At 55.0% G+C, this 24,516-nt stretch overlaps 1 protein-coding gene across 9 annotated transcripts in view; it reads left to right on the top strand.

Moving 5' to 3' along the window:
- LOC120759782 (ankyrin repeat and fibronectin type-III domain-containing protein 1-like) overlaps nucleotides 1-24,516 on the top strand; it is a 243,601-nt gene that overhangs the window by 109,078 nt on the left and 110,007 nt on the right. The window contains exon 1 of one of the 9 annotated variants that reach the window (XM_058422621.1): nucleotides 24,281-24,394. The exons of the other annotated variants lie outside the window; for them this stretch is intronic. Within the exon in view, the coding sequence (XP_058278604.1) occupies nucleotides 24,314-24,394 (81 nt within the window). The 5' untranslated portion in view covers nucleotides 24,281-24,313. Of the gene's footprint in view, nucleotides 1-24,280; nucleotides 24,395-24,516 lie in introns of those variants that run through there. 9 annotated transcript variants of the gene reach the window in all.

The following is a 24,516-nucleotide window of genomic DNA, read 5'->3' as shown; positions in this document are numbered from 1 at the left end:
TGGACTGGGATCCTGGGGGAACGGGGACAGGACAGGGTGTTCCTGCTCTGACTGTGTGACTGGCACAGCAGGGACCTGCATGGCTGGGGACCACAGAGCTTGGTTCTGTCCGGCTCATCCACCACCAGGAATTCTCTGCTGTCACCTCTGTAAGTGGGAGGGAACAGTTTTAAACTGAAAGAGGAGAGATTTAGATGTGATACTGGGAAGAAATTCTTGGTTGTGAGGGCGGTGAGGCCGTGACACAGGTTGCCCAGAGAAGCTGTGGCTGCCCCTGGATCCCTGGAAGTGTCCAAGGCCAGGCTGGATGGGGCTTGGAACATCCTGGGATCGTGCTAGGTGTCCCTGCCGATGGCAGAAGGTTGGAGTGAGACGAGTTCTGGGGTCTTTCCCAACCCAAACCATTGTGGGATTCTGTGATTCGCATGTGATCAGCAGGTGTGGCTCCAAGGTTGGCCCCATCCAGGCAGAGTATCTGGGATGAGAACTGGTAACACCCAGCCCTCCATTTATCCAGCCTGGTGCAAATTACAGCCATCAGGGCTCCCCTTTCATCCCTTCTTGGTGGGCTTGGCAGCAAAAGCGCTTGCCTTTTCCAATGGGATTTTGAAGGCGTTCATTACTTTGCAGTGTTGATGATATCTCCTGGTGCTTGGAAGGATTTTGTCATCCGAGCTGTGCTGCACAAGGATCCTGTGTTGGCCTGATGTGCAGGGGAGGCCGAGGCCCAGCCCATTTCCATGGGCTTCGAAGAGCCACACAGCAAAAAGTGTCTAAAGAGTTATCTGCTTTTTTGGGGGGAAATATTTTGCCTTGGAATGACTGGCTCGTTGTTCATGTGGAGCAATGATTTTTTATTCAGTAACGTCCACATATCCCACTGCTCTCCCTCCAAGAATAACACAGCGAGCTGTGTCACCAGTTCCACCAGACTGGTCTCACGGAGCGGAGCCGGCTGGTGGCTCCACGCAGGGAGTGTTATTGCATGTGAGAAGGTGAGTCACCAGCGGGGCTTTGGGCAGCAGCAGCTCTCAGGGTATTTTCTCTGTCTGCTTTGGGACAATTTAACAGAGACACGTCAACTCTGCCCCATTTTTCTAATGGAAAAATAGGTGGGAAACCCATAGTTGATCAAATTAAAGAAAATTCCTCCATTCCGAGCAATGTGAAGAATGGTAGTGGCCACACTTGTGAGCTTTACCGTCAGTTCTTTATTTTGGTGGTACTGGGAAAGGTGGAATTTGGCACAATTGGGGAAAACCTGCAGGAGAGCACCTGGGGATGGCTTCAGGCGAGGCAAAGCAAAAACCACCCTCCAGGTGTGGGAACATCCTGGAGAGGTGCAAACAGCTGAGTATCCCAGTCACTTCCCATCCCATGCCAATGGGAATCAGCTTGGATGGGGCTCGGAACAGCACGGTCTGTGGAAGGTGTCCCTGCCCACTGCACGGGTTTGCAATGAGATGAGGTTTAAGGTCCTTTTCAGTCCAAACCAATCTGGGGTTCTGTGATTTTGGCTTTGCCCTTTGCTCCGGGGGTGAAGGAGATGCTGAGCAGCGCCAAGGCAGAACAGCCTGTCCCTGTGGTGAGACAGCTCAGGCCTTTGTCTTCCTCCACAGAGGATGAATCTCTGGGGAGAGAGACTGGCGTGTCAGGGCTCTGAGCCGGGATCTGTGCATCCTCACTGGGATGGGCTGTGGGAGAAGACCACCCTCTGGACCTCATCTTACAGTCCTGAAGGGCTGCTGTGAATGGTCCAGCCCAAACGCTGGGAGCTGTGCGGGAATCTTCAGTGCCGTGTGTTTGGCTGGGTGAGCAGGATGTGTTGTATCGGCCTGCCGTGGGGTTGCTGGGGTGGCTGAGCACTGGGACACTGATGTTTCAGTGGGCTGCAGAGGGTCCCTGATTCAGCACCGGCTGCATTTGTTAAAATGAACTCATCTAATTCAGGATGCAGAATTCCTGACAAACTGCTTTTCAATATTTGCCTGCAGTGTGCAATAAGGTGCCGATCTGCACACCTTAGCAGGTTCCTTTATTACAGATGAATTAATTTGACTCACAATTCACATTTCAGTATATACCTCAGTCTAAACCCTCCTCACTTCCCAGCTCAGCAATGTGTGATGTGGTGCAGATGTCAGTGCTGACCTAGCTGTTGGGTTTGGTGGCCCCACGTGCTCCTGGTGGTGGCTTGTGCTGTCCCTGAGCAGCACCAGGAGCTTTGCCATGGCAGCAAGAGGTGCTGTGCTTTTCCTTTTGCTTTTAGAATTTTAGGATTTCTAGTTCAGGAATGTTAAGAGGCAGAATTTGTGGTTATTTTTTTCCGGTCTGTGAAGTGGCTGTGCCAAAGTGTATTGGGTGGAAATGGGAGGAAGAATGGAGACTGGGATACTTCCCTGAGTTAATGGAGATGGAGAGCAGAACCCAGGGGTGGAGGATGTGCTTTGCCTTACTCTGGAGTGGGGCAGAGGAGTTTTGTAGTGGTGGGACTGGGGAAGGAGAGTAAGTGCAAGGGCCAGTGGGGCTCTGTGGGGTCCCCAGCGGGGGCTGTGGGTGCTGGGGCTGCAGCCTCAGCTCTGGGAGCAGTGTTGGTGGGGGAAAGTTTCTGAATGACTTGTGCTGCAGGGAGGAAGAGGTTCTGGAAGCCCCTGCTGGCTGATGAAAGTCCTTGCCTTGGCTTTGGATTTTTCCTGTGCTTGTTTCTTCCCTTGCTGTCTTCACTCCACTCGTGCTGAGACCAATCTTCTCCATGCTGGCAGAACCTCCTGATCACGTTCCCAACGTCCAGCTTTCCTGTGGCCTTTTACCTTTTCCTGCACCAGTAGAAAGGGAAGAGTTTAACCCCCCAACCCAGTCTGTGCAATAGGTGGTTCTTCTTTCTTCTTGTTCTCTCTTTGCACATCCTTCAGACCTCAAATGAGCACCTCACCTCTGCCAGCCCCTTTTGGCGTGCTGGGCTGATCTCCATGCTGGGAGGAGGATGCCTGTGTTGGGGGCAATCCCAGGATGATTTGGGTTGGAAGGGACCTTAAAGCCCATCCTGTTCCACACCCTGCCGTGGGCAGGGGCACCTTCCACTAGATCAGATTGCTCCAAAGCCTTACACTGGTAAGGCTTCCCTGGTGGTGGAAGAGCATCAGTGCAAAGGGCTGGGCTTGCTGAGGGCCAAAGATGCTGCCCTGTGTGACCCAGAGGGCTCAGCAGCACAGCTGTGGGGCTCGTGTGCCTCCTGGGCTCATGGGTTGGCAATCCTGCCCCTGTCCATGGAAGCAGGTCAGAGACTTGGAATTGATTTTTGGAAGCTGGATCCTCCTTTGAGGAGAATACAGCAGCAGAGATCTTGATGGCTTCAGCAGATGTTTGTTGGAGAAACACACAGGCTGCCTGGGCACACAGGCTGCCGTCCCACCAAATTTTAGCTTTTTTCTCTAAGAAACAAAGTGCCTGACACTGGAGCCTTCCCAAATCTCCTGTTGGGATCAGGAGCCTGGGTTTCCTCTTATAAAAGCAGAAGGGATTTTCTGAAGTAATTTTTCATGGACAGGACCACAAAATCTGTCCCTGTACAAGGTGATGTCTGGGAAATTTCTTCCTGGGTCTCTCTTCCCAGTGCTGCTGCTTTTCATGTTTTAACCTGGCTGCATCTCCTGCCATCATGTGCTTCTCCCTGCTCTGTGTGGAGAGAATGGACCTGTAGGAGCAACCACAGCAAGGAAAGGTAGAGGTGCTGTGGCCTGACCTGTTTTTTTGGGTTTTCCCAAAGCAAGTAATCCTGCGTGGTGGGTAGTGGGTGCCCTGTTACAGTTGCCCAAGCTGGGGCAGGATAAAAAAGAGAATTCTTCGGGGTTTTGGTTTTTTTTTTTTTTTCCAAGGCATAGCTGTGGCAAAGCCCAGCCTGGAGCCTCTGTCCCCACTCTGAGCTGCCCAGATGTTGTCATTCCTTGTGGGGGAACATGAGCTCAGTATCTTGCCCGAGACCACATGCACAGAGAGTCCAGACTGAAGGTCTCCAGGTGCTCAAGATCCAAGTTTACTCAGCAGCCTGTGCTGCCCGGGGGTGCTTCCCTGTGTGAGCCCAGAGTGGGTTTAGTTAAACATCCTCCTGTAGGAGCTGCCTATGTGGCTGCTCCTGTGAGCCAGGAGTGTCTGAGCAGGGTAGCTGTGTCTCCAGGGGTGTGTTACCCTGCAGAAATAGTTTCCTATAAATAAACAAACAGAGAAATGGGTTGCTGCTGTGGGATGTCCCTGCACACAGGCTCTGGTGCGTCTGCAAGCTCTGGGGAGTAAATAATCTCACTGACAGGAGCAGGGCAAAGTGGCCTGTCTGGGGAGGGATCTTTGGAGGGAGGATGGGATGCTGGAGCAGGTGGATTCCTCCAGAGACCTCCAGGAGCTATTGAGCCTCCCTCCTCTCCCTAGGGGGGATGGCGGGTTCATCCATGGTGGGGCTGGGCCCCAGTGGTGGCCCTGCCTCTGGTAACACCATGGTTCAGACAGAGCCAAAAAGGGACAAGGGACTTCTGGTGTCCTGCTTGGCTGGTAAGGAGCTGGTTTGTTGGGAGCTGCTCCTGCTCCCACTGCCCCTCGCAGGGGATGTGGCCATGACTCAAAGCAGGGTCAGGGCTGGGGGGAGCCCGAGTCTGGGGGTGCCAGGGGACAGGGACAGCTCTGCTCCCAGCTGTGGCCATGGCTCTTGGATCAGGGAGGACACAGCTCACAGTGCCCAAAGGGAAACCTGCTTTGGCTTTGAGAAGCACAGGTGGACTTGAAGAGATCATGGAATCATGGAATGGTTCCATTTGGAAAGGACCTTAAAGACCGTCTTGTTTCACCCCCTGCCATGTCTAGGGACACCTTCCACTCTCCCAGGCTGCTCCAAGCCCCAGTGTCCAGCCTGGTCTTGGACACTTCCAGGGATCAAGGGACAGCCACATCTTCTCTGGGCACCCTGTGCCAGCCCCTGCCCACTCTCCCAGGGAACAATTCCTGCCCAATCTCCCATCCAGCCCTGCCCTCTGGCAGTGGAAGCCATTCCCTGTGTCCTGTCCCTCCAGCCCTTGTCCCCAGTCCCTCTGCAGCTCTCCTGGAGCCCCTTTAGGCCCTGCCAGGGGCTCTGAGCTCTCCCTGGAGCCTTCTCCTCTCCAGGTGAGCACCCCCAGCTCTCCCAGCCTGGCTCCAGAGCAGAGGGGCTCCAGCCCTTGGGGCATCTCTGTGGCCTCCTCTGAACTCTCTCCAGCAGCTCCACTTCAGATTCACTCCAGCAGATCCCTTCAGTGCTGGGATCCCCAGGGCTGGAGGCAGCTCTGCAGGCTCCAGATACGGAGATATGGGCAGATAGCAACAGGACAAGGGAGAATGGTTTTAAATTGCCAGAGGGCAGGGATAGATGTGATACATGGAAGAAATCCTTCCCTGGGAGGGTGGGCAGGCCCTGGCACAGGGTGCCCAGAGAAGCTGTGGCTGCCCCTGGATCCCTGGCAGTGTTCCAGACCAGACTGGATATGGCTTGGAGCAGCCTGGGATAGTGGAAGGTGTCCCTGCCCATGGCAGGTGGTGGAGTGAGATGAGGTTTGAAGGTTTTTTCCAAGCCACACCATTCCATGATTCTATCTCAGGTGTTGGGAGCTGGCAACTCAAAAGTGCCCCATCCCCTCCAGCTGGTTCAGTCCCTGCTCTGTGAGCAGAGCTGTCACAGCAGCCCAGCCCCTCTGCTGGCACAGGGACACAGCTGGGCCCCCTCTCAGCTCCAAGCTCTGCAGTCCTTTATTCTCCTTTGCCACTTGTGTGTCTGTACACTGGGGAGCACTCTTGCCTCTCCCTGCAATCCCACGCAGGATGCTCAGAGCACGTGCAGCTCACGCCAGAGGCACAGGGACACTTTCTCATCAGTGGTGCAGCTTTTCTCCTGCCCTTCGCCAGCTTGGTTAGAAGCAATTTTGTGGACAAGCCACAATTTCAGTTTGTACTTTGTTTGTCAGTGGCTCCGTGGGCTGGAATTCCTCCATTAAATGCTTTTCCCTGGCTGACTGTGTGTGTTTCAGGGCAGAGGGAAGAGCTGATGCTCAGGTGTGCTGGGAGCTGTGGACCTGTGTGCTCACAGGGGTGTTGAAGGTCCCTTACCCAGAGCAACTGCTTGATTTCAAGGCTCCATGTGCGCAATGGGAACAAGAGAAGACACACTTTGACCATCCTGCTTCTTCCTTCCCCTTTCTCAAGAGAGATTGGAAGGAAGAGAGGGTGGATGACCACAGGTGTGCTCAAGTGCTTGTGGAGCAAGAGCACCCCTTTGGAAGAGCTGACGCTGGTTCATTTTCTCTGCTGGAGCTGCAGGTCTTGGCGGTGCTCAGGTGCCTTGACACAGCAAAGCTCTCCCTGGTTTTCACACTGCCCCTTCCTGAGCTGCTCCAGGACCCTGTTTCAGAGGTGACCATCTTCATCCCAAAACAAGGGTGAATATGAGCTGGATTTGGGCCTGGCAGTGCCCCCTGGCAAAAGGCGCTGGGCTGCATTCACCAGGCTGCTCCCAGCCCGGAGGATGCTCCAGGCTGGTTTTCCTTTCACGGCTTTACTCACTTTTCTGCCACAGTGAAGGGAGAAATGCTAAGTTACAGCTATCCTTGGGTTGTGCTGATTGGTTTGGCTCAGCAGAGGAGCGTTTCTTGAGCTGGCACTGCTTTGGCCCAGGGGACAGTGACCTGTCCTGCTCTGTGCCTGCATGGGTGTGTGGCAGCTGCTTGACCCTGGTTCAGGTGAAGGCACAGGATCAAAGGGCTCTGACCTGCTGGCAGTGAGCTGGGATGAAAGCAGTGTGCCAGAGCTGCCACCTGAGGCTGCGGGTATCTGGCACCAAAAATGTTTCCTTGGAGCACCAAGAGTAGGGCAGGTTGCTCTTTTTCTCTTTGTGTTTCTTCTAAGCACATGCCAGGGATGTGGACTTGCAGAGTCCTGGACAGTGGGGAGAAGGGGGTGGGGTGTTTTTCCCTTTGCCAGTGCCGTTGGTGGCAGAAGGGCCACATCCTGTGCCCAGCTGCTGGTGCCAGCAGTGTGTGGAGGAGCCATGTGGTTTGTGCTGCTCTGGGTGGGATACAGGAGATGTGAGGCTCTCTGTTCCTGGAGTTTTCCAAATACCATTCAGCTTTCTGGGCTGTTCTGGGAGAGGAGAAACTTCCCCAGTATCAGCACAGTCAGCCTGGGTGCTTGCAGAGGGGCGGGAGAGGAGGGGTCTCCTTGGGAGAGGTGTCCTTGGCAAGGCCTGGGCTCTCCTGGGCTTCCCAAGCTCCGCAGCCCTTTCTCTTCCCAACTCATCCACTGATTGCTGCATTTGAATCTCCCTGTTATTCAACCCCTCCTTTTTGGGGAACACCCAGTGATAGGGGTCCTTGACAGGGGCTGGGGGCAGAGGGATTCCATGGGGCTCAGTGAAAGCTGAGTGTGGATGTGTGGGACACAAAACACGCTGCAAGCCCCGAGAGCTCCAGCTGTGATGTTCAGAGCTGTCATAAGCTGATCAAAACCAGATTATCTGCATCCATCGGAGATATTAAAGGGTCCATCTCACTTCTTGGGACTTTATTGTGACTGCCACGTCCTTGTCTGGTCTGGGAGGAGGAAACTCTGAGCTGAGGGGAGCCAGGGTTGGGAATGAGAGCCGTGGGGAAAAGCGCTGGTGGTCCCACTCCGAGGTGTTCCTGGTGGCCCAGGGGGGCAGCACGGTGTTAAATATCATTTTAATGGGGACAGCAGCCCCCTAAATGGAGCAAAATGCAACATGAGATGAAACAAAGCTGTGTTAATGGTGGAAAATGTCCATGGCTTTTAAAAACGAATATTGCCGCGGGACTCGGGCTGCGTGTCACAGGAGACCCAGAAAGGTTGGCCCTTGGCTTGGCCCTTGAAAATGGGAGAAAAAGTCCTGGCTGCTGGAATGTCTCTGTTGAATTTAGGGTGTTGGGACAGAGGGGGGAGGGAGAGTCACACAGGATAGGATTTGCTTAAAGGATACCCTACCCTTGGATCAGCAACGATGGAGAAAAGGGAGCAGGGAGAGGGGAGGGGAGGGAGAATCTTTCTATCACCACAGTTGTGGGGGGTAAAGGGAAAGCCAAACCTTCCCCCTCTTTTAGAGTACCCCATCCCAAGGATTTAAACTCTGGCTTTAAAAGGAGAATAAAAAATAATGAGGACATGGATAGATGGTTTCTTTTTATCTCTACAACTGAAGAGATAAATGTGACATTAATTATGTGACACAGCTTTGAAAATCATTATGTATCTCTGCCTTTTTTAAAAGGGGGTTTCAGATTTCTGTCTGGGACTAATAAAGAAGGACAATTTGAAAAAAAAAGCAACCAACTTTAAAGATGATCTGTAGGGAGAGTTGATTGTCTTAATTTTCCCTTCTGTAGATGAAGCCTGTTCAGCTCTCCCGTCTCTTGCATGGAGGGAGTGCGGGTGTGCAGGAGCTGCTGAGGGAGGGAGGACCAGGAGGGTGGCCTGGCAAGTTTAATAGGACAAACTGTGCTTTGGGATGGCTGGGGTAAGATGGGACCATGGGAGGGGGAGGCACTGAGCTCTGCACCCTCTGCCCCCAGGAGAGAGGAAATGGCAGCACTGAGTCAGCAGTTTGTAATGTTCTGTGAGGTCTGCAGGCAGCTGCTTCCTGAGGGCAGGGAAATCATCAGGTGGCTGAGCTTTGTGATGGCATTTAGAGTGGTGCTTGTAGGGTACTACAGGCATTTAGGTTGGAGAAGCCCTTTAAGATCAAGTCCAGGCATAAACACAGGACTGCAAGGCCACCACTAAGCCATGTCCCCAAGTGCCACCTTGTCATAGAATCATCACAGAATCCTGGGATGGTTTGTGTTGGAAGAGAACTTGAAGCTCATCTCACTCCACCCTCTGCCATGGGCAGGGACACCTTCCACTCTCCCAGGCTGCTCCAAGCCCCAGTGTCCAGCCTGGCCTTGGGCACTGCCAGGGATCCCGGGGCAGCCACAGCTTCTCTGGGCACCCTGTGCCAGGGCCTGCCCACCCTGCCAGGGAACAATTCCTGCCCAATCTCCCATCCAGCCCTGCCCTCTGCCAGTGGAAGCCATTCCCTGTGTCCTGTCCCTCCATCCCTTGTCCCCAGTCCCTCTGCAGCTCTCCTGGAGCCCCTTTAGGCCCTGGCAGGGGCTCTGAGCTCTCCCTGGAGCCTTCTCCTGTCCAGGTGAGCACCCCCAGCTCTCCCAGCCTGGCTCCAGAGCAGAGGGGCTCCAGCCCCTTGGGTATCTCTGTGGCCTCCCCTGGACTCACTTGCCTGTGCTGGGGGCCCAGGGGTCGAGGCAGCTCTGCAGGTGGGGTCTCCCCTGGGTGGGGCAGAATCCCCCCTCCTCTGCTGCCTGTACTGTGGGATCAGGCCAGCAGAGGAGGGTTTCTGTGTGCATACAGCTGGGGCACGGCCGGTTTCTCATCCATCAGCACCCCAAGTCCTCCTGCTCAGGGCTTCTCTTGATCCATTCTCTGCCCAGCCTGTTCTTGTGCTTGGGATTGCCCCCAACCTTGCCGTGGGCACTGCACAGTGCCTGGGATTCACGCTGCAGAGATCAGCACATTTCAGGAGCTGGCACTCAGGAGCTGTGACCTGTGTGTCTGCAGGGCTCAAGCTTGCACAGCACGATGCTGCCTAAAAACCAGACTACCCCATGGTTTACCAGAACTTCCTTGAGGTTGAGCTTGGATCTCACTGTATCCTGCTCTACACCTGAAGCAGCCTGTGCAGGGGAAATTGTTGTTTTAGAGGGCAAAGCTTCCCAAAGTGTGGTACTGGCTTGGTATCTTGGCAGTGCTGTTTGGTGAGGAACCTGCTGCCCTGTGCCCCTCTATGGGGCCAGGGGAGCTGCAGGGCAGTGCAGGTTGTGCTCCACTGCCAGGGGACGTGGCAGCTCTCACTCTCCTGCCCAGGGTCCAGCCAGCACCTATGGCCCTGCACCACTGCTCACCCGTGCAGCCAGTGCAGCTCTTCAGCTTGGCCTGAGCTCTGCTGTGAACCCGTCCTGGTGGGACCTTCCTGTCCCCTTTCTCAATCTCTCCATGGATGGGCATTTCTGTTGGACAAGGAGACACCTGGGTGAGGAGCAAAGAAGGCTCTCGGGTCACTGCTGGCCATCAAAGCCCACCCCAGTGGCAAAGGGTCACTGCGCTTTGCAGTCGCCATCAGGCACGTGCAGGGTGATGGGGACACGGACAGGACAATGTCATGGTCACCGCAGGGAAAGGCAGCAGGGAAATGCCCGTGTGAGGAAGCAGGGAGGTTCCCATTGGTGTCAGTGTCCTCCTCTCCAGCACCAAATAAATTCTGGAAACATGTCCCAGAGAAATGCACCCCTGAGCTGGGGTGGTTTGGGTGTCTGGAGCCCATGGTGGCTTTGGGATTTTATAACACTCATCTGAACGCTGGATGATGGAAGGCTTGTAACTCCCAGATGGGAGCTCTCAAGGGAATTCCATCTTGCTGCCAGTGATGGGCTCCAGGGAAAAGCCAGGCAGCTCAGACCCCTTCCCCAAGGGGAATTTTTCTCCTGCTTCACGCATGGTGGCCAGGAGTCTGATGCAGCTGAGCCTGTTCCACCTTGGCATTTTCCCAAGGCAAGATCATGCCATGGTCTTCCTCCTCCTCCACCCTGATGGATGGTGGCTGGGCCACTGGAGGACCTGCAGGATTATGTCACCCTCTGCGGTGGCTCCCGCTGTGTGGTGGCTGCGGTGGCCCCACGTCACCCTCGGTGCAGGCCCTGCTAATATTTGCTTTATGACACATCTCTGGTAGTGCTTGGTGTGTGCTCAGCCGGTCCCTAGAACTCAGCAGCGCCGGCAGGACGTCAGACCAACAATAACAAAAATAAATCACTCCACACTTTCCGTCGGGTGTGTATTTAGTGGTTACTGTGCACGAGCCCCCAGGAGAACCCGATGTGTTTCTTGGGGCCGGCCCTGCCCCTCCCAGTGCTGCTGCACCCCCCAGGGCTCGGTCACGCCGGGCTGCAGAGCCCAGGTCACCCCTCCGGCTGCCTGTCAGCGTCTCCGTAAATCGTGCAGCTCTCCGTGCCCTCGCCCAGCGTGGGCTTGAACTTTCCTTGGAACACAGGGAATGAGCAGAGCCCACCCAGAAGGTCTGCATGAGGGAAAGGGGGGTGGCCCAGGGATGCCCCCTGTGTGGTGCTCCCCCTCCGAGCTCAAACACTGGCTCTCATTTACACTCAGTCCCTTCTGCCTCCCTAGCCTTCTCCCAGATAGAATTTTAAACACTCCTACCTCAGCAGCCACCTTTCAGCTCCAAAGTTTTCTGAAGAAATACCGTGGGGTCATTCCTCCTGCTGCCTTTCCCTGCACACACTGTCTCCAGCCTGTGTTCCATGGCAGCTCGTGGCAGTACCTGCTGCTCAGCTTAAAAACCTCAGCCCTAGCAGTGTCCTTGTCCCTTGTCCCCTGCCCATGCCACAGACACAGGTTCCAGGGCCCATCGCCTCCTGAAGGGTGCTCTCTGGTTTGCAGCATCCTTGGGCATGGAGGCAGGTGCTGTGTAAATGGACAAGGGAAGAAATACCTTCACTCCTCTTACACTCACCTAAGCAAAATCCCTGTTCCCAGTGTGCCAACCTGGCGCTTTTTTAAAGGATCTGGTAGTGTATTTTTTTTTTTTTTTTCCAGTATAGCTGGGCATGGTGGGAAGTGATAGAACCCCCTTGAAATACAGAAACCTCTGTGCCCTAAATCTTCTGTTGCTTTGGGATACATGGATGGGGAAATCTGGGAGAAGAGGTAAGACATGGCCATTTCTGTGGGCAGCACCTCTATTGAGAAAGGCTCTGGCCTTTCCTAGGGGAGAGCTTGTCTGTGGTACTGCTTGGGCTGCAGGGATTGAACCTTTCCAAATGGTGACAGGGGTTTCTCTAGTATTAAGGTCTGGTGTGTTTTTTCTCTCAGTAGGATACAGACAAAATTGTTCTTTAGTTTCTCTCCCATGCATGGGAGAAGTCCCAGTGCTCACACCAACTCCCTACCCTATTTCTTCTTGGCTAAAGCCCTTATTTCCAGCTCTTGGTATGGCATGTCCAGTATTCAGTTGTTTGGCTCATGGTGTCATGTCATGTTTTCTGATGAAGTAATCTCCAGGTGGCTGTGTGTCCTGGCGCACCTGGCTGTGATGTCCATGGCACATGGAGCTGTGATCCCATGGCACATGGAGCTGTGATCCCATAGCACACCTAGCTGTGATCCCCATGGCACATGGGGCTGTGATCCCTATGGCACACCTGTCTGTGGCACATGTGGGGCTGTGATCCCATGGCACACCTGTCTGTGGCACACGTGGGGCTGTGATCCATATGGCACACATGGGGCTGTGATCCCATGGCACACCTGTCTGTGGCACACGTGGGGCTGTGATCCATATGGCACACATGGGGCTGTGATCCCATGGCACACCTGTCTGTGGCACACGTGGGGCTGTGATCCCATGGCACACATGTGGGGCTGTGATCCCATGGCACACCTGTCTGTGGCACACGTGGGGCTATGATCCCATGGCACACATGTGGGGCTGTGATCCCATGGCACACCTGTCTGTGGCACACGTGGGGCTGTGATCCCATGGCACACCTGTCTGTGGCACACGTGGGGCTGTGATCCCATGGCACACCTGTCTGTGGCACACGTGGGGCTGTGATCTCCAGCCACCCCACCTCACTTGTCCTTCTTGCCCAGAGACCGGGGTGTTACTCTGGGCTTGAGCTCTGCTCTTTCCACTCCTCTGAGCTGCTGGGATCCTGGAGGAGGCTGCAAAGGCCTTTTTGCTCTCCATCCCTCTCCTGTCTTCCCCTCTGGGGCTGAGGAAGGGCAGCCCCAGCCCTGACAGTGCTCTCAAGCTGTTGTTGGTACCTGTGCTCATGCCCAGTGCTGCCTGAAGACAGGACAGATCACTTTGTGGTTTCCAGGTGGGTGTGGATGAACCCCTGTGTGTCCAGAGGAAATTCCCACCGACTCTCAGCCAGGCAGCTGCAACAGAGGGTGGGCAAAACAAACCAATGCCTTGGGTTCTGGGCTCTGGCTCCTTTCTGCATACTGGTCCCCAAGTGGGCAGGCACTGGTGGAGCTGAGCACAGGCACATCCCTGGTGCTTGCAGGGCAGACCAGGGCTCAGCCACGCTCTGATTTGCCCCACTGTGGCCCCCAAGCATCACACGACTGCCCACCCAAGCCTGGGAGAGCACTGAGGGTTTGGGACAGCCTGGGGGGGGATGGCCTTGGGATGTGGGGAGGTCGAGCCCACAGCCCCGGTGTGTGTGGGGGGAGGCAGCAGAGTGATGCCTGCAGCAGACATGGCCAGCTCAGGACAGCTCTGCTGGTGGCCCTGGGCAGCCCTTGGCCGCTGAGGGCTGCAGAGCCGTCTCCACACTCCCATGCCAAGCCCATGGCAGCTGCCTGGCTGTCCTCGTGTCCAGCCTCAAGCTGCTGCACACTTTGCTGGGGTGGAGCAATGCTGGGGCATGAATAATCATCGAAACAAACCGGGTTTGGCTCTTCTGCCTGCAGGGAGTCTCTGGGCTGATCTTACTCTGCCCTCTGCAAAGTTTTTTTTTTTCCACTAGGACACGCCTCAGGAAGGAATGCAGGAGTGGTTTGCACCATTTTAAGCTCAGTATGGTGTTAGGACCAGGCTTAATGCAAAACTTTTGAGGATGCTTTACCCACCATGCCACCAGCTGCTCTTTTGAATCAAAACCTTTGTCCCACTGCTGAACCTTCTTCACAGCTTCACAAGAGATTGTAACCTGCCTTCCTTGACTTCCAATGGGACCTTGCTGTAAGATCTTGCTTTTAGGTACGCTGGCAGGACGAGGGGGAATGGCTTTAAGCTGAAGCAGGAGCGATTTAGACCAGATGTTAGGAGTAAATTCTTCCTTGTGAGGGTGAGGGTGAGGGGGCCCTGGCACAGGGTGCCCAGAGCAGCTGTGGCTGCCCCTGGATCCCTGGAAGTGTCCAAGGCCAGGCTGGACACTGGGGCTTGGAGCAGCCTGGGACAGTGGAAGGTGTCCCTGCCTTGGCAGGGAGTGGAATGGGATGAGCTTTAAGATCCCTTCCAACCCAAACCATCCTGGGATTCTGTGATCTCCTGAGGGTCAGAGCAGAGTGGCAGTGGACAGGGCCCGTTCCCCTGGGCATTTCAGGGTAGTTGTTTGCTCATGGGCAGCTGCCAGAGAGGTGGGAACATCACCCTGAGAGACCAGCTCAAGGACAGCAAATGCACCCTAAGGAGGATTTACCTGTGGGAACATCTTACTCTGAGGTCAAGGCAGAGGTTGCCTCAGGAGCCCAGTGGATGGGGGGGTGGCTGTGTCCTCCAAAGCCTCCAAGAGCCCCCTGAAGTCACCTTTGAAAGTGGCTGGTCCTTGCTTTCTTTGGGCCTGCTGTCCACACCAATGATGTGTTTTCAAGTATCTCCTGCTCTGGGCAGCTCAGCCTGGATCATGCCATGGCCTGGCCTTACCCTGCTGCTTTCACGGATCATCTGACTTTGCTCCAAGGCCTTGGCAGGGTGGGCAGAGGCTTCTCCCCAGCAGCCCGTGGGAGCCAATGTCAAGGTTTCTCTTGGCATCGGTGCATTTCAGGAAAGAACTGTAATTGCTGTTCAGCACTGTAAACCTCATCTCTCTGCTCCCGAGCCCGAGCCTGCCTGCCTCGGACTGGGAATGCCATGGAGCAGAACATCTGCATGTGCCGTTTGCTGCAGGGCTGCTCCTGAGCACTGCAGTCAGATATCATTAAACTAGCACAGTGCCAGCCTGCCAGCTGCAAGGCTGCTTGGCTTTGCAAGCAGTCTGTGCCCTGGGACCTGGCAGTGCAGCTGCTTGGAGTCCCTGAATGCTGCACTGAGTGTGTCCTTCCCCTCTGGAGCGGGCAGAGCTAATGCCGAGGGTCAGGAGGCTGGGCAGCCCCAGCCACAGGGGACTGGTGTGCTGGAGAAATGTGGTTGTGCACAAGGGGCAGCATCAGGAAAAAGGTCTTCATGTGGTAGGAAAAGCAGCCCCTGCCTGGCGGAGAGCATTATCCCAAGATCCAGCAGTCTCTGAGGTGTCCCTGAAGCCAACCAACACGCTGTCTGCTTGGCTGGGGGCAGGGATGCTGCAGGATCTGCGTGGATTGTGCTGAATGGGTCCTGCCATTGTAGGAGATCTGGCCTTCAGCTGTGCCCTGCTCAGCTCTGGAGCCTCTGGCTCCATCCCCAAATCATGGGCTGATTCCCAGAGTGACTCTGCGCTCACCTCTGTGGACCTGTGCGGTAGCTCCAGGCCTGATCCTGCCCCTGGCTGTGGCTTGGTGTCCCAGCATGACCTCAGAGATGCCCCATCCCACCCACTCACTCATCCGGACTCCTGCTTGAACTTGGCCGTGACTTGCAAGTTTTCCCTGCTTCCCACGGGGGAGTGATAGTCCTGTCCTGAAACCCTCCCAATTCCTGCCCCTTGCTGCACCCCAACGCTTCTCACTGAGGCTTGCGAGCAAGTTGGAAGAGCTGCTTGGGGCTGGCAGCTGCCTTGTCATCATCTGCTTCAAGAGAAAGCTGTGAAACCACAGGGATCACCTTCAAAACACTTCCAGATTCTCCAGTGTCATGGGAGAGAAGATTCTCACGCTGGGCTGTCACAAGCTCTGGCCACCTGGAAAAGATGTCACAGGTTTGCTGTGGTCTCATCCCTGCCCACAGCTGTGCTGGACGCCGAGCTTGGACACAGCTGACCAGACAGCAGTGCTGAGGGGCAGCTGGGGCAGGGAATTCTCCACGTCAGACACGATCCCAGCTCCTCCAGGTGCAAGAGAGAGTCAGGCCACCAACGGAAACAAGCACCTAAAGGCTGCATGGAACTACATGGATGGCCCCATGATACCTGCTGCCTACTGCATCCTGCTGGCCTCCTCAGACACGACCTGCTCTTGCCCCTTGCCTTGGAAGGGAGCAGGAATGCTGCTGGAGGGGCGTGGGCTGATCCTGCTGGAGCAGATCTGGAGTATTCTGGCTGCTCAAGGCTTTGCAGGTGACAGAACATCCCAGGGAGCACAGCCAATGCACAGGAGTTAGGATCTGCAGATCCCACCTGAGCTCTCAGGGCCGCTCCTCTTTGGCCAAGAGCTTGGGAACGTGAAGCAAAGAGCTGCGGGTCCAAAGGAAAGCAATCAGTGCCAAACTCAGCGTGACTTTATGGGAAGGAGCCTGTCCTTGCTGGGGAGCACAGGGACAGGCAGCGTGCCCAGGGCCCCCCACTGTCACCCTGCAGAAGGTGCTGCTGTTGCACTGCAGGGCTCTCTCTTGGGTGCCTGTGCTGTGTGGAGAGGAGGATTTTGTTCCCTGCTGTGATGAGGGACCAGACCACCCCGCTCCCCTCCCTCCTGCCTGGGCTAGAGGGGGCTGGTCTGTCCTCCATGGCCACTCCAGCGCTCTTGGAGCAGCAGTCCTGAGCGTGCACACCCAGGGCAGGCTGGTATCTGCTCTGCTTTGAAAAGAACCCTTGTGCAGCTCTCTTCCAGCTTTCCTTGGGAGAGGAATTTGTTACTAATGTGCCTGTGAAATGAGTTGAGTGGGGTTTTTTTTGCTCCCCGTCATGTCTGTGATTGTGGCAGTGACAAGCAGGAAGGTTTGATTCCCTCGGGGGCAGATCTTCCTCATGGCACAAGTGCTGATCAAGGAGCAGGGAGGAAATCAGTCACTGGAGCTCTGCCTCCATAGGAAGAAATCCATGAATTTGTGCCTCTGGTGTGACAACAGAACCCCCAAACCTCCAGAGACACCCTTGTGCTCTGCTGCACGCACTTTGTGGGGGGCTGCACTTGCACATGTGTCCAGGTCACTGACCTGTTCAGAGAGTGTCATTATCTGTGTGCTGGGTCACGTGTGTGCACACGCTTGCTTTTACACTAGAAACGTGGATTTTTGCCTCTTTTTTTTCTTTGCTTGTTTTTCCTCTTCAATAACTGAAAAAGACCCAGAAGATTTGTTTTGTTTTGTTTCTAAGTTTAAAGAATGAAAAGTCTCTTTATTCCTAAAATTAGGTTCATTATGTGTTTAAGATCCAAAGGAGCAGGGTTTCCCTCTTACTCAGTGTCTCATTCCAGTTGGGATGTTGCATCTTAGGAGTCTCTGTAGTTTTCAAGTGCTCCCATTTCCCAGGATTAAACCAGGAGTGAAGACGGAGGTGGTTAAAAGACATCTCACCTGTGGGAAAGTTTTCAGCAGGTGGGTTGTCCTTCAGCCAGGCAGGGACTCACACTCCTGTGTGTTTCCTGGACCAGGACTTTCACCAGAGACCTGGAAAGTGGTGGGTTCTGCTTTCCAAAGGCACAGGAGAGCAGTTTGTCCCTTCAGCTGCTCTGCTGCTGCAGGACACAGCGAGCCTGTGGTCCCAGCAATCCTGGCGTGCTCCGACCCGGCGTGGGGCTGGACCCTTGGGGTCACTGCTGTCCTCAGCCAGCTGAGCAAGGTTTACACTGGTTTGTTGGGTGTTCCCAGGACCAGGAAGCTTTACCTGAGGGGAGGTGGGACTTTAGGCCACCTGTGCTCATCCAAAGATTTCTGGGAGCAGCAGGCAGAGGTGTCCCCCCTTGGTCAGAGCAGGAGAGATGTCTTTTACCTGGCTGTTGGGCCAACTGCCAGAATCCACCTGAGGGTTTCTCTGTTCACCCTGGGATGTGCTCTCTGGAGGTCTTGTGGTGCTCCTTGTCTGTGAGGGACAGAGGGCCACTGGCTGGCACAGACCACAGCTCCCAGCTGTGCTCTGTCCAGACCTGACTGCAGGGCTCCCTTCTGTATTTATGGGGTTTTCTGACATTTTCACGCTGGGTTTCATGGCCTTTGGCTGCTGTGCTGGAGGAACTCCTGTGAGCTCTTCTCAACACAGCCCAAGCTCTTTCTGCCTCCTTCACCCAGCCAAGAGCTGGGCATTACCAGACACCTTCATGCAGCAGGAAATGCCTCCCTCTCAGCCCCTCTCAAAAGGGAGGTTTCACGCCCTTATTCCTTTCTCGGGTGCCTGTCTCTGGAATGTCAGCATGAGGCTCTGTGCTCGAGTCACCCCTTTTGTGGTGGGCCACAAGATCTGCTCTGGATGTAGCTGTTTCACAGCAGCCTTTCTGCATCCCTGGGTTGGTTTTGGACTTGGCAAGGCCCTTGGGGCACCCTGACTGTTAACCACTGTCTGCATTTGGGCAGGAGTGGTCTGTGGGCAGGAATGGGTGGCCACCCTGAAGATGCCTTGGCTGCTGTGGCTGAGTTACAGCAGCTCAGGCAGGCTGGGATTGTCAGTTCCTACATTTCCTTAGCGCTCGGCCCAGTGAGAACCAGATTTTAATTTACGCACATTACCTGGCCACCCTCAACCTGCTGAACCCTGCAGGGCTGTGCCCTCACCCCTCCCTGCATGTGGTGATGACTCTGCCTGGGCCCTCATTGCTCATGCAAAAGATCTGCTCTGCAATTTGTTTTGTTGCAGTAGCTCTTGCTCTTAATTACAGGGAACCTGCAGTCAAAGCGAAAGTTCCACAAGCCTTGTTGCTGTTCTTGCCTGTGACAAGCAGCAATGGCAGCAATGGCAGCTTCTATGTCCCATCCCTGGATGTGTTCAAGCCTAGGCTGGATGGGGTTTGGGACAACGTGGAAGGTGTCCCTGCTCATGATAAGGGGTAGAATGAGATGAGCTTTAAGGTCCCTTCCAACCCAAATCAGCCTGTGATTCTGTTTCCACTTTTCCTTTGCTGGTCAATGAAAAGTGCAGGGAGATCCCTTGTCCTCCTGGCTCTCCTGGATCTGTGTTGTTGGGACCAGCTGGAAACCAGGCACACACTTTTCCCAGGGTGCTCCCTCCTACTGCTTTCACAAGGGCCTGCACAGCTGGGTGAGGAGGAAATCCCATTTCCCTGTTAAAAGGAGCATGCAGACGTCTGAGTGCAGATGCTGCACATCCTGCTGCCGTGTCCTGCAGCTTCCCAAGATTTGGGGTTGGAGTAATTGATGGGTTTAATTCAGCCTGGAGTTCTCATCCGAATCTCAGCTGCTGGATTGCCCAGTGCTAACCACAATGTGTGGGGATACCCAAAACCATCTTGCTGTGGAGGTGGGGAACCAAAATTATCCAGACAGCCCAAGTCTGGTGTGTGAAAGTAGTTTGTACTCAGCTGTGCTCTGCTTGCTGCCCCTGAGTGTCAGCCTGCTTTCCCTTCCTCTGATGGCTCCTTCTGATAGAGGGGGAAATGGGGATGGAATAATGGCTCGTTACCACTTCTGCACAAACAAAACTTGACTGCTGGGTAGCTGCAAGATAATGAGCAAAATGTGGTGGTGGTATCGTGTGGGAGCATCTTGCTGTCATAGATAAGGATCTCAGACAGCACCTCCCTGCCTCTGGTGCCGGGATCTCTTCAGCTCAGCTTGTAAGGTACAAGGCTTATCTCAACAATAAAACTGATAATGATGAGTGTTTTTAAATCCTTCCAACTTCAAACACACTCATGGTTTGTAGTACTGTAGCGCCTTTCAGCTGAGCCAGCTCCAAGGTGTCAGCAAGGAGGGAGGCAGAGTGTCCTTGTGCCCCTTGGGAGAGGAGGCGGCTCTGCAGCAGGGTGGGGATGGACTCAGCAAACCCACACAGGTCTGGGGAGGGGACCCCTCCCCTCTTGCCATGTATGGCTCAAGTATTCCCCACCTGTGGAGTGGAGTCATTGGATAGAGCAGATGAAATAATTCCAGATTGAAGCAGAAATTATGAGTGCAGCCCTCAGGTACCTAAAGTGGCTCCAAGAGAACTGGAAAAGGACTTTGTACAAGAGCCTGGAGTCACAGGACAAAGGGGAATGACTTCCCACTGCCAAGGGCAGGGTTAGATGGGATATTGGGCAGGAATTGTTCCCTGGGAGGGTGGGGAGGCCCTGGCACATGGTGCCCAGAGAAGCTGTGGCTGCCCCTGGATCCCTGGAAGCGTCCAAGGCCATGGACAACCTGGTCTAGTGGAAGGTTTCCTTGGAATAGGATTGGAACCAGATGATCATGAAGGTCCCTTTCAATTCACCCCATTCTATGACAGATGTTATGCTCTGGGTGTAGGTTTATCCTTGTTTCCCAGAGGTGGAGCTGGAAAAGGCTCCTGAGGATGTTCTGCTCTCTCCCCAGTGACAGGGCTGAGGCTCAGGGGCTGTCACTGCCCGGGGCTTTCTGCAGGCACTCGTTTGTCCCTCCTTACACAGGCTGCCTCCCTGCTGAGGATGCTGTATGGGGGTGATGAGATGAGGGTGGATCAGAGTTAGCCCTGCCTGGCCTCCCTGTTGCAGGCAAATGGATTTTCAGCTCCAAAAAGTTTGCCGTGACTGCTGGGACACCCCCGTACGTTCTCCTGCTCAGTGGGTGTCAGAAAAAGCTTTGTCTAAAACAGCTTCCCATCAGGGAATCATGGGTTTCAGCAAGGCCTCAAGCACCAGTCTGCAGCAGGACTGAGTTTTGCATTTATTTTTCATCTTCACTGAGCATCTGCTCAGATTCTTCTCTGACGTTATCAGACAGTAACTGCTACCTTCTCCCAAATGGGATCACATCCCTGCCTTGAATGTCACGGAATGTCTCTTGGTTCCAGCCTGTTCCATGCCAAACACCAGCTGCTGGGAGTCCCAAAATGAAGGGGGACAAGATGACAGAGGGCTGATTATGGAGGGGAACTCTCCTGTAAATAAGTGCTTTGAAAGCCACGCTGGATACCAGGAAATCCCTCACCTCCCTCCGTCTGCGTCTTTATGAAAGCAGGGGATGGTTTTACTCCGCAGGGAACACCTGCAGCCAGTGGGGTCGGGGTTGTCCCTGCAGCAGCCATGAGTCCTGGGGGCTGGAATGTCCCCACAGCACTGGAGCTGGAGCTGTGCAGTGTTTCCCCTGTGTGGAGGGTTTTCCCAGCCAGTGCCCTGTGCTGTGCTGCAAGGGGCTGGTCAGGAGCAGCGCTTGGGGCCGGTGAGGTGGCGTCGGGTTGCCCAGGAATGGGATGAGGCCAGATGGCTGCTTTGGAAGTAAAGGCAGGGAAATGTGTTGCTGCCTGCTGGACACCCGCCCCTCCTGCCCCAAATCCCCCCAAAAATGAGCTGGTCCTCAGTGCTCAAGGTGGGGGTGGAGCAGTGCTGCAGCACCCAGCCAGGAGCCTGGATAATTTCAGGCTTATTTTGTGTTTCTCAAATACTTTTCAGCTGAGGTTCCCAAAGCACATTTCAAATAATAGACAATTCTTCTTTTTACTGCCCCTTTCAGGCTACTAAATGCTATTTTCCTTTTCCACGGAAGCAATTTTGGGCACACGGAAGCTGCTTGGCCTCTGCAGACACACGCAGTGCAGCCGAGGCTGGGAGAGGAGTAATTTAAGAGTCCCAGGCTTGAGTTCTCCTTTTTATGCTGTTTCTGCCAGATTTGGGTCTATGATTCTCCACAAAAGGTAGCCAAGGCAAAATGAATGTGGAATTAGATAGTACATGGAAGCAGACTAGGTGATGGGTCCCAGCCAAACTCCAAATGCTCCTGATGCCAGGGTTTATGGATTGCTGTTAATCTGAGAGGTAGTGTTGTACACTTAATAGGTGTGTGACTGATCCTGGTGCCAGGAGATTGGCCGTTCTCATCAGGTCATTCTTTATTTATAACCTAAAGCAGCTGGAAGTTTCCTCCTGGAGGGAGCAGAGGTCCTGGAGCCGCACTGGCAGGGATATGGCAGGGTCGGTCCTTCTGCTGTCACCAGCCTGCTGTGAGTTGGCCTCAGGGTGAGTCCTGGAGCCGTGGTGGCTGGAGCTGGGCTCTCCCTCCCTCTGGCATGGGGCAGGAGCAGAGAAGCAGCTCTGGAGAAGGACCTGCAGCTCCTCTCAGCCCATGGCCTCTCTTGCAAGGAGAGGCTGTGCTGAGAGAGACAGTGCTCAGGATGGAGAGGGACTCCCCTCCCTCTCTCACTCAACCCCTTCCCACCCATCCATCAGTTTAAAAATAGCTGCTGGGGGTCTTTTTAATCCCAGAAGCCTCAGACCGGTGAGACTGGCTGGGAAGGGAAGGGGAGGGAGCGATGTGCCTGAGCGTGCACTCAGTTCAATTAACCAGCGCCGTGTCAAACACCACTAAGCTCCCCGTCCCCCTGCCCGGGCTCAATTAGCTCTCCCTTTAATGAGAGCCTGCCTCTTGCCTCGCTCAGCTAATTAAAGAGCCCATGCCAGTAAGCCGTGGCACCAGGTTGACGGTGGGGAGCTTTTCTGAGCAGGATGTGAAGGGAAGAGGGATCACGCTGGCAGCAGCTGCTTGGCTGGGGGCCCTGTGGATTCAGCTCACCCCCACCGAGCTACTGGAAATGGAATATCAGGTTTTAAACCCTGGTTATAAATACGAGTGCGGGAGCTGATGCAACCCTGGCAGAGAGCGAGGTGTTTGGAAACAGGAGACTGCTGGCAGGGCAGGCAGAGCTGCCCCACTCCCCCACACCGCCTGGGAAAGCACTGAGGGGGTCCCTGCCCCCACTCCCACCACTCCCACCCACCTGGGCCTTCACTGAGGGAATTAGCCAGGGTAGTCTCTGGGCTCCACTGGCTCCTGGGTCTCTTGCCCTCTCTAATAAGTCACTCAGGCTGGAAAAATCTCTGGTGAGATCTTAGAGCCTCTTCCAGTTCCTAAAGGGGCTACAAGAGAGCTTGAGAGGAGCTTTGGACAAGGAAAATGTACTTAGAGTGACAAGATAAGTTCCTGAAGCACTTGGGACATCTTGGTTCCCCCCTCCAAGAGCACATCTGTGCTGAGGTGGGTCAGAGAGGGACTGGATGGGAAGCCAAGGGAAGGGTGTTCACAGAATCCAAAATGGTTTGGATTGAATGGGACCTTCAAGACCATCTCATGCCATCCCCCTGCCGTGGTTGCTTCAAGTCCCATCAACCTTTCCCCATAGGAGAAGTGTTCCATCCCTCAGGTGTTTCAGGACATGCTGAGCCCTGGCAGGACCCATGGGTGTTTTCTGGCTGAGTTGTGTCAGAGCTCTGTCTGCATCACCTGCAGGGGTTTGGGAGTGGAAGTACCAAGGCAAATACACCTTTGCTGCCTGGATCTGTGGCTGCTCCAAAAATCCTGTTCCCATTAATAGAAGAAATGTCCTGCTCTGGGTGGGGCAAATGGGGGTCCCAGTGACTTAGCTGGGGTGAGGCCCTTGCACTGCAATCTCTCAGCCATGACTGTAATTTGTTAGGAATAGACCTTTGTTTGGAATTCAGGAAAGAATTTTGCACCTGCTGAGGAGTCTTTCGGGCTGGTATAGAAGAAGCACGGCAAAGACTCTAAAATAATAAACTGTGGGTTTCAAAGGAATGTCTTGAGCAGCCTAATGGTTTGATACCTGTGAAGTTTCTTGCAGGACTTTGTGACCAGGCATTTATCAGGTGTCGGAGTGATGGGAAGCAGGGGAGGGCAGGACAGGCAGAATCAGAAGTTTTGGGTGTGGGGGCTGCTCTTGGCTCTGTGCCTACACCTGCTGTGTTCTGCACCTTTCCACCTTGCCTATTTTCCTTTTCAGTAGTAGGTTTGTTCCTTGCCTGAACCGAGAGCGTGGCACCAGCCCACGGCTCTGTAGAGGATAAAAGACAGCCCCCGCTCTGCTCCTGCCCCGAGCCCTGCTCCTCCCCATCCAAAGCATCCTGCACCTCCATCCCTAAGCTCTGGGGTGCTTTGGCCAGGTGTGGATGTATCTGCAAGAAGCGGAGCTGCTATTTCTGCCGCCCCTGGGGAGGGCAAAGAGCTGATGAGGAGATGTTGGTTCATCCCTGCAGCCCCCGCACCCTCGGCCCCTCTGGGGCTGAAGATCCGTGCTGTTCTCGGCGAGTTCTGTGCGGTCACTCCGGGATTTTAGCCCCAGCACCGCGCCCCTCTCGTGCCTCATCCCGCGCGTGTCCAGCCGCGGTGCCTGCAGCCGGAGGGATGCGGTGGGAGCGGGGATGCGGCGGGGGAATCCTGCCCGTGCACCCGCCTGCGGAGCCCTTTAGATGTCGCGCTGGAGCAGCGAGTGCCCCGCGAGCCCTCGGCCTCCTCCTCCTCCTCCTCCTGCTGCTGCTGCTCCTGCTCGCCTCCAGCCTGGCCGCGGCAGTCTCCGGTAACTCTGTCTGCTGGCGTCTGGCTCCGGACGAGTCACGCGGAGCCGTCGCTACCACATCGCCTGGCACGGACGGGAAGGGCTGGCACCACTCGAGGCTGTGGCTTGGAAACAGATTGGAGATCTCTTGGGATCTTTGGGATCTCATGGGGTCTCGCAGGGTGCTGCCCGGTGCCGTTTTCCCCACCCATGGGGGGCTCGGGCTGCGCCCCGCTCTCCCGGAAAAGGTATAACTCACTGTCCCTGCAGGAGCCAGAGGGTGTCCGGTTACCCCGGGCTCCGAGGCATCCTCCTCGCAGGGCCGGGGCCGTCTCACATGCCGAAGCTTTGCTCAGGGCTCTTGGCCGGC

The sequence above is a fragment of the Hirundo rustica genome, chromosome 15, assembly GCF_015227805.2.
Source record: "Hirundo rustica isolate bHirRus1 chromosome 15, bHirRus1.pri.v3, whole genome shotgun sequence".
NCBI classification, from domain to species: domain Eukaryota; kingdom Metazoa; phylum Chordata; class Aves; order Passeriformes; family Hirundinidae; genus Hirundo; species Hirundo rustica.
The sequence above is the reverse complement of the archived record's forward strand: the minus strand, read 5'-3'. Positions and strand labels throughout refer to the sequence as shown.